Source organism: Camelus ferus, chromosome 8 (assembly GCF_009834535.1).
Source record: "Camelus ferus isolate YT-003-E chromosome 8, BCGSAC_Cfer_1.0, whole genome shotgun sequence".
NCBI lineage: Eukaryota > Metazoa > Chordata > Mammalia > Artiodactyla > Camelidae > Camelus > Camelus ferus.
The window spans coordinates 1,756,786-1,766,189 of NC_045703.1; the positions used below are offsets into that span (position 1 = coordinate 1,756,786).

General features: G+C 51.7%; 1 protein-coding gene across 1 annotated transcript; it reads right to left on the reverse strand.

Moving 5' to 3' along the window:
* Positions 1 to 436: 436 nt before the first annotated feature.
* Positions 437 to 7,774, reverse strand: PRDM13 (PR/SET domain 13). Its single transcript, XM_032485420.1, has 4 exons — positions 7,631 to 7,774; positions 6,033 to 6,164; positions 5,609 to 5,729; positions 437 to 2,181 (listed from the first exon to the last, which is right to left on the reverse strand). The coding sequence occupies exons 1-4, from the start codon at positions 7,772 to 7,774 to the stop codon at positions 437 to 439; spliced, it is 2,142 nt and encodes a 713-aa protein (XP_032341311.1).
* Positions 7,775 to 9,404: the final 1,630 nt, after the last annotated feature.

Genomic DNA, 9,404 nt, shown 5'->3' on the forward strand with positions numbered 1-9,404 from the left:
GTGAGATGCTAATGTAAAATACACACAAAAAACATCGTTTCAAAAGGCACAATTTTCTCCACAGAAAAGAACAATTTAAAAATACGTGGCAGTTAAAATCAACGCCCTCGGGGGCGTTGTGACTTCACATTAATGTGATCCTAAACCTCGAGAGCAGACCGCCTGGGCTAGGAGGATCTATCGCGGAGTCCAGAGGCCTGAAACGCGCTGGTACCCGCCTCCCTCGGGATGCTCGAAAGTCAAGATTTCTTTAAGCCACCTCTAAAACTTTTTCAGAGTTTCAGCATCAGACCTGAGACCTCTCACGGTTCCAAATCAAAAACGGTTTTCTCCGCTGGGCCCTTCTTCTCACCACCACGAGCTCCTTTTTCCCCCAGAACAGAACCCCCACTTCTCTGTCCACGCCCCCGCCCCCACAACCCCTTCCCGGGAATTCTTATGAGTCGCGCTCGCCACCGCCTCCGGCCTCAGGTTCGCTCTGGTCGTCGGTGAAGCAGACGTCCACATCGCTGTCATTGTCACTCTTGGGCTCCCCCGGCTCCGGAGGGTAGTCAGGCTCCGTGCCCGGGTCGTCGGCCGCCTTGGCGAGCAGGTTCTGGCCGGGGTGGCGGGACTTAACGTGGCGTTCCAGGTCCCGGCGACGCACCAGCACCTTACCGCAGAACTCGCAGCGGTAGGGCGTATTGCCCTCAGCATGCAGCCGGATGTGCTTGTTGAGATTGCTGGGGTCGCCGAAGGGCCGCAGGCACACTTTGCACTTGAGAGGCTTGTAACCCGTGTGCGTTCGCATGTGGATCTTGAGTCCGTACTTGCGCGAGTACAGCTTGCCGCAGTAGAGGCACAGGTGGCCCGTCTTGGGCTTGCCCGCGCCGCCACCCCCGCTGCCGCTACCCCCAGTGCCACCCGCCGCCACGACGGCCGGGGGCAGCGTCCCCGCGTCCAGGCGGTTGCGGCCTTTCCCGGCGGCCATCTCCGACAACTGCTGCGTGTGCATGGCGATCTCTCTGTCGATGCTAGCCAAGGACCCCAGCTCGGCCGGACTTAGAGCGGCCGCCGCCGCAGCCGCCGCGGGCCCGCTGAAATAGGAGAGGGATTCCGGATACTTGAGCAGCCCACCAAAGTGCAGTTTGAGGGGGTAATAAGCGGCGGCGGCCGGTGAGCCATATAGTAGCTCCCCGTTGTAGACTGTAAAGGCCGGCATGACGGCAGGCAAGTGGCTGCACTCGCCGCCTGGGTAGCCTTTGTGGCCGCCCGCGTCCAGAGCTGGTAGCGCGCAGCGCTCGAGGGGAAGCCCGGTTGCCGGGGGCAGCTGTGCGTAACGCGCTCCCGGCAGCGCGACGGCGGCGGGCGGGGCGCGCTCCACGTGCTTGAAAGCGGACGCCTCTTCCGGGGGCCCGGGGAGTAAAGGGAAGCCAAGCAGAGACCCCGAGCAGGGCAGGCCAGGAGGCGGCGGTGGCGGCGGGTCCCCGGCGAGCAGGCACTTGGGGTGGTGGTGGTGGTGGTGCCCGTGATGGTGATGGTGGTGGCCCGCTCCGCCCGCCGCCGGGTTCTCCGCGCTTCCCGGGCGTGCGCCCGCCCGGCCCCCACCCAACAGCCTGCTTAAGGCCAGGCCAGCCCCCGGTTTGCCTCCGCCCTCCTCCCGGTAGGGGTCGCCGTGCCCGGCTGTAGCTGCCCTGGCCAAGCCAGCGGGTTTGAAAGCCGAGCGCACACCAGGGTAGAAAGCCAGGCCGCCGCCCCCCGCTGGGGAACCGCCCATGATGCCGAGGAAGTGGCCGTGTCCCCGGGTGGTTCCACTCATATCCAGGGCACGGTCCGACTGCTCCTTGCCCTTCTTGGACGGCCCCCACTTGGCCAGGGGCGGAGAGGTGGCCGAGGGCACGGAGGAGGCCTCACGCTTGATGCTCTCCCGCGCTCCGCAAGCCTGGAGGGCTGGTGGGGCCTGCGGGTGGGGCCGCAGAGTGCCCGGCGGGGCGGCCGCGGCGAAGTCTGGCGCCGGGGTTTTGGGGGAGAGACAAAGGCCATCCGCGGCCGGGGCAGCGCCTTGGCGAGCCGCGTGCTGGTGGTGCAGGTAGGCGCGGCCTCCGCTGCTGCTCAGGACGCAGTGGAAGCGTAGGTGCGCCTTAAGGCTGTTGGGGTATCTAAATGTCCTCCAGCAGTACCAGCAAATGTAGCGCTCCTCCCCTGGGCAAGAAAGAGTGAAAAAGCGACTCGGTGAGAGGCAAACAAGTGAGAGAGAAAGCGCTAGAGCATTAAAAGCAAAGCCCTGGTTTTGACCATAGGTTTGGAGAGAAGCAGAAGAATTCTTGGGCCCCGGCGAGTAAGTGAGTTCTGGGGGTTGCAGGGACGCCGAGAAGTCCGAAATGGCCAACTTTGTCACCATCTCCATCCTCTGGGACTACTCAGAGGCCAAGAGGGGGACCTGGGCCTTTTCAACGAAGACTTCCTCCGGGCCATCCGAGCAAACCTTCGTTGATCGGGTAGCGCTCAGACAGGCTGGCCCGGGAAGAGCTGAGAGCAGCTGTTGCTTTAAATCAAGTGTTGGGGCTGTGCTGTGCCTGGGCCCATCTGTTGGCGTTTGCAGAATAGGTGGCGTATGTCAAGGAGTTTGGATAAACTGAACAAAGGCCAATCTAATGGTCGTGAGCGCCTCATTACCAGGCGAGACAATATCCTGTATGTATGGGCCATATGTAATCATTCCTTTTCATAGAACAATGTCTTTTATGTCCACTACCCACCGTCCCCATCCCCTCCCAGCCTTAAACACTTTGCCTGAGGTTTTCATGAAGCGTGACCAGCTGAAGGACCACATAGGGGCTATGATTTGCTATTCTTCAAAATTATTTATATCTTTATTTCCTCTTTAACCCCATTTAATTTGATAGGAGAAAAGAAAATTTTCTATGTCCTAATATTGTAAAAGTGGAAGGTTGATGTTGCGTTATCTTGTCAATTGTTCCACCTGGTAATTAATTCCTAGATAGCTGCACAAATCCAAGCTTAGTATAGTCCTTTGGAAATATATATGGTGTGTGTATATGTGTGGGTATGAATAATATAGATATTCAGCTTTTTAATAAGTGCACAATTCTCTACCAGGAACTATGTACATGCTTTTGGTGTCAAACATTTTCTTGTGTTTAATGTTATTAATGCTAATTGTTTTTAATTTTGCTGAAGTATGAAACAGATTTTGATCACATGGTAGAAATCAATTTGCAATCAAAAAGGTCATGTTACATCTCTACAGAGAAAAGTGAGCCTACAATTAGGTTTCTTTTTAAATGTTATGGCTGATTGATAATACTGATGAGAAGGATATTGATGAAAAAGAAGGTAGTTGAGCCAAAGGAAGTAGCCAAAGTAAATGTCAGTGTCATTAAATGTAATGGGAAAGTTACATTTTTCCTCCTTGCACATGCTCGCACAGGCTTAAACTTCTAAAACATTACTACAGAAACAACAATGGTGGAAAAACTTCAGATCTTCCTCCCTTCACATATTTTACTTGTGAGTTTGCATAAAGCAAGTAGTCTTCCCAGATAACTAAGGTGGAAGTTCAGGTAAGGAGCATGTTATTCCAGCTGAAAACAAGGGAGAGCAGAAAGAAAAAAGAGAAGAGGGGAGGGTTTGCCTGTATGCCTTATCCCAATTGTTTATGGAAGATTTAGATAAAAATCACTTCAACATTTCTGTTACCGTGTACTGAACAGCCATCCATGTAAAATAAATCTTGGAAAAAAGAGAGAAGAGACTTCTTTAGTTCTCTTGGTAGGTATGTTGATTTAATATCTTAAACAACCTATTTTCTCCTAAGTTCAGAACCTCTCTCATCACCTCTTTTTAAAGAGGGCATTTTCAGAGGCTGCTCAATGCAAAGCCAGCAAAAGCTTTGTTCCTAAAACAAAGGGTCAGTATTTTCCTTAATCTTACTGTGGAATTGAAACCCACTGGGGGTAGTCAATATTGGAAGAATAGCTACCATCCCTACTTTTCTTTTCATCTACTTTTTTCTTTTCAAAGTTTCAGCAAGTGTATGTTTTCTGTTTCACTATGTTCATTTTTCAGTTTATCATAACTGACATGTTCTCTGGACTCTGAAATCCAACCTATGCCAAAAGTATCAAACACGTTTCATATGTGATTTTGCCTCCTCTCCTGCATGTAACTCTAAGGTGGTCAAGATTCCAAGCATCTCAGAGCTGGGGAAGTCAGGGTTCAAAATAACTCACAATTCCCTAAAAGGAAAATGGTGTCTATTTTGATATCTGTGACCATATGATGTTTATAAGCTCCATTGACTGAAATGAAAACACGGGGCCACCACTCAAACAAGTTGCTTTTGTACTATTTGAGAGTGTCTAAGGAAGGGTGTTCTGTGCAGAAACTCCTGGTCCCCAAAGGCCAGTAGTCCTTGGACTTGTTCTACAGTGGCAAACTTGAGAGTTCTCCACTGTGAGGTTTTTGTGGTGTTTCTGTTTTACTGGAAGAAGTTGATAAGAGAATGTAATGTGATGCAGGGAACAAACTAGGCTAATTTTTTATGAATACTGTACATAAAAACCAACCCACAAAATTAACAATTAATTTACAGGAGACAGTGATACTCTGAAGTGAAGTGATTCATCATTTTGAATAAACTTCATTCTATCTTATTCCTGAAGTGTCTCTTCATTCCCACTCTTATTTTAATACCTTTAACCCTATTTCTACAGGAATGAGATTGAGCAGGCAGTTCTGGAGAATATGTTAAAATATTTTACAGCATTCATTATGCTGACTTTAAATATAACTGTGTCTTCAGGAGAAATTACAGACAAACTTAACAACTGGCAAGGAAAAAAGAAAGTCATGGAAGCTTTGTGCATTAAAAGGGAGTCTCAAAATCTTAACTATTTTAGCACCTCTCAGCTTTTCTCCACAGGAAGTGTTCTCCAGTGTTCTAGGGAAGGATTGAAAATGTTTTTCTCTTTAGTTACTGCACCTTAATTTGCATAAATTCACTCTGGGCTTTGGAAGGAATCGAATAAATCTGAGAAGAAACTGGGATACATCCCAGTTTCGATTTAAGTAGGGAAAGGGAAATGAATAAATACCATTTAAATGGAAGGGCCTCAGTACCAGCCAACAGACCAGCTGTAAGTACCGTAATGCTTCTAAAATGCTGTAGAAATACATTACTCTCCTCCAAACCAGTGAAGAGATGCCCCTCCACCTTCTAAAAGCATTCCAGGTTTGAGTTACGCTTTCTGGAGGTCATGATATGGTTATGCTAATAATACGTTAAAGAGTCTTTATTGATTCTTAAGTGAATTAATAATTATCCCTTTGTGTATGCAGTCAGAAAGGATGACCCCCATGAAATTCGAGAGTATTTTTTTCCCTGCCATAGCCAGCCGGATTATTATTGTCTGTTGTTATCATTTACTGTTGGTTTAAGGGAGGTAGTAGTGACGTCGCCTCTGCCTACTCTGACAGGGAGCATGAATGCAGTTTTATAAAGTTCAAGAAAAAGACCCTTCAAGGCTGGCGACGTGAGCAGAAGACCGAAGGACAGCTGGACTCTTTCCCACTTGCGCTGGCCCGGAGGCCCTCCCAGAGGCGGTACCTTTTTCGTCGTGCGTCGGAGTTGCAATTGTGGGGATGTCAAACCACTGTGCCAAGGAGTTGGAATACCACACGGTCAGCTCCTCCCCTGGCTGGACATCTCGCAGCGCTCTGTAGAAGATCTGGGACGTAAGGAACAGGACAGCTTGCTGTCATTTTCTGGGCAATCGGTCAAAACACAACTGAGAGAAAAGGTTCGATTCCCGCTCTGACGCTGTGTGAAGCTGGAAAAGCTATTGAACTCTCTGAACCTCACTTCCCTCATTCTTCAAACGGAGAAAATTATAGTATCTACTTTACAGGGTAATTGGGACGTTTAAATGAGACTTCTAGCTAAAGTGCTTTGCTCTTAATTTGGTGGCCACATCGGTGACAGTTTGGTGTGTACAACTGGCAGTGGGGAGGAGGGGGGAAGCCCACAGTACCTGTCCTCCGGGTAAGTCTGCAATAGCTTCCAGAGTCTGTTCCTGGGGGTTCCTGGCTGCCCGGATTAACCCTATCCACTCCAGGGGGGAGCCCCCCGACTCGTCCACCAGCTCCCCTCTCACCATGCGCACCTGCAACACAAGCAGTGGTCGTTCTCCCTCGAGCCACGGCCAGGTTCACACCCAGAGGGAAAATGTATCCTTCACCCCAACCGAGTCAGGAAAACGGTTGCGTTCCCTTTGGCCATATCTCTGAGGGCTGCTGGATGAATGGTAATTCCTTAGGATCCTTGCTTGGGGGAGGGAGGAAGAAGGAAGGCTGGCTAGTATAAGAGTCTTCTGTCTTGTCCCACTTTGACAACACCAGGAGTGAAAGCATCCTCCCTAAGAGCCTGGGCGAGTCTCGTACAAGACGTCCTCTATCCCCACGCCAGGTCTCCCTCTTGCGGTTCTGAGAGAAGCCCGATACCAGGGTAGAGACATTTCGAAGTCGGTTCCAGAACGCAGGGTGTCCTGCACACCCTCGGGTTCCTCCCCATTCTCGATGCACCGCACCGAAATGCCGAGATGCCCGCGAGCCCTACGGCTAAAGTGTCTGAACAAAGCGGCCGCGAGCTGGCCGGCCATTTAAAAGCAATTAAACCGTGTTTAAAGTAGGCGTGGTGCGCGACAAGCTCAGCTTTACTCCACTGGAGAAGAGAATTATTGCGTGAAGATCTGGATGCGGGTCCAGATGCCAGGCCCCAAAGCAATTCCTTACAAGAAAGCTCTAGTCTAAGGTCCGCTTCCCATTCCCCTCTTCCTCAGCCACCGGACTCCTGCCTGCATTCCCAGTCGCTATTGGCCGACTTTTGCCCGCTGGGGTGCCTCAGGGCTGGCGTGGGCCTTTTAGAACTCCTCTCTAGTCAGGGGTCGAGACGCTGTTTGGGGAGTCGGAACTGGTGGGTTGGCCCTGACGCCTCCCAGCTGCGACCCTGGCCCCTCCAAGCCCGTCTGCAAGCGCCTGGCCCAGGTGCCCTTGGCGTGTGGGAACCCCTTGCCCTCGGAGCCCGCGTGAGATCCACCACCTGGCGCACCCTTTCTCCATTCATCCCAAACCATCAAGCAGACACCTGCGGAAAGAATCACCGGAGGAGGTTCTAGGAACTGACTTTCCCAAGAATAATTTTTGGGGGGTGCAGGAATGAAATTAAATTATTTGAAGGTAAATTTAAGCTTCAAATTAGCTTTTTGAAGGGCAGAAGGTAAGAAAAGTCTTCAATGCCCGTACGTTGTATAACAGAGAAAAGGCACATTTGCAAGGGAGGCGGGCGGGGGGCGCCTCTGCGAAGGAGACCCCAGCGCTCTGAGGAAACCGTGGGTTCGGAGTGGACCGACGCTTAAACAGTCCCGCGCACCCCACCCAGGGGCTGCCCCCTCTCAGCCACGTCCTCCCCCCGGCCCGGCCCACGTCAGCTCCCGGTTAATGCGATTTATGGGGAATGATCAGAGTCCATTTCCATCCGGCAGAATTGGTAGGTAACGACTCAATCACCCCTTTCCTGGGCCGGGGGAAGGGGAGAGGAACAGCCGAGGGCGGAGGTCAGAATGGCTAATACCTTTTTCTTGGGCCCGGGTTCCCTGCGGTCTGACAGGTACTTGCCCAGCTTGAAGGTTCCGGGCACGGGCCCGAGGCGCAGGCCGGCCGGGATGCAGCAATCGGCACTCACGCTGGTGGCCGGAGAGCGGGCGGCTCCGTGCATCGCTGCCGCTGCCGCCAGGCAGGCGCTCGCGCTCGCGGGGTCCTCGGCAGGGCGCGAGTGACAGAGACCGAGCCGCGCCCCGACGTGCGTCCTCCGCCCGCGGAGTGACGCGGCGGGACATGCACTGCGCCTTTTCAATCTGGGCGGGCGCCTTTTGGCACCGCGAGCGCAAGGGCGCGGAGTTTGGTGAGAGAGTTGCGCTGTGGAGCAGCTGCAAAGTCCCACCCGAGAGGGTCACATGGAGTGGTTCCCTCAGCCCCCTGCATAATCGAGGCCTCTGAATGGCTGGCGCACAATGGTCCAGGCGACCTTCCCATTCCTAAAAATCCAATTTGTCAAGGGCGAAGAAAAGGCGCTGGTGAATCAAAGGTCCGGCGGGACCATTAATCCTCAGCATGGGGTATTGTCCTCGAGACAGTTACGATATTTTAAGTGACAAATCCACTGTATAATTTCGCCATAAATTTTACTTCCTTTTATTGTTCGCCGACAAACCAGTTTTGGGAAATAAGTGACTACTTTAAGTCTACTTGGCTGATTCTTTTGAGCCTTGGTCTACTTCAAAGATTTTTAATTCTCTCCCCTTGGCTTTATTGTAAAGGAGATTAAACAAAGAGATGGGGACTGTTTGGAGGACTTGTTAACTTCTATTGATTTCTGGCGTGTGCCATACAGAAATTAGGCAGGTACTTGATGGGAAAACACCAGAAAATACCTACACTTTTTAAATAACGACCATATTACCATTTCAGGGGATTGGGTTCAGGCCAGTGGTCTATTTAGAATCGCTTTATCGTCACCCCTGTCCAGTTTCGCCCCAAAGTACGAAGCGTCCAGACCCAGTTCTGGGAGATGAGGTCAGCTGTGCACCCCTAGGCCTCACTTTCTCTGGAGAATGGGAGGCGGCCGCAGGGCCGAGCATTGCGGGGTATCGCACTGCATCCGAGAATTGAAAAGGTGCTCTGCTGGCTGCGTTTTAAATCACATCTCACCTATATGCCAACTCACCTACTCAAGCCCTGATTTGCTTTTAAGTTTAAACGGAGGAAGAATGCCTTGGGGCTAGCTCCCCAGAACCAACAAACCGGACTTTTCCTTTAAAAGCACTCTAGCAAAGGTCACAGAAAAGAGAGCGAGGTGGGCGTTGATAACTCCCGCCTTTAGCAGGGTTCATATGTAGGAGAAGGATACTTCGGAGTTAAGCCAGAATGTTCCTCATTTTCTTTTAGGGAAGCTTCCGATTTGTGTGGGGACATTTATTTTTGTAAGACAACCCAGTGATCGAGTTCATTAGGTATTTGTGACAGTTCTGCCCTCACCTGCCACCGCAAATACTCATCTCTAGCGCCGCTCCCCAAATCCTATGGACCAGGACGCGAACCGGACGCGGTATTCGGGAGAGGCCTAAGTAACTGGTTTCCGGCCTGGTGTTGGAAGCCCCACCACTGTACAAATGGGCAGAGGACTTCTGCTGCCAGCACATTGAAAATCTCCTCCCGGCTCCGCCCCGGGAACGTGCGGTTCTTAGGCCACTGGCGGGGGGGGGGGGGGGGGATGACTCTGATTAACAACGGCGACAGGACGCAAGGGGGCGACACCTATAATTTAGCATTTCGTCCCACGAGGCTTT

What these genes read in the sequence shown, in the direction of transcription:
- PRDM13 (XM_032485420.1), bottom strand. Translation starts at nt 7,774, where the DNA reads ATGCACGGAGCCGCCCGCTCTCCGGCCACCAGCGTGAGTGCCGATTGC. An exon ending in AACCCGGGCCCAAGAAAAAG is followed by an intron (nt 6,165 to 7,630) that starts GTATTAGCCATT and finishes CTTGTGTTGCAG; the next exon opens with GTGCGCATGGTGAGAGGGGA. An exon ending in TCCGACGCACGACGAAAAAG is followed by an intron (nt 2,182 to 5,608) that starts GTACCGCCTCTG and finishes TTTCTTGCCCAG; the next exon opens with GGGAGGAGCGCTACATTTGC.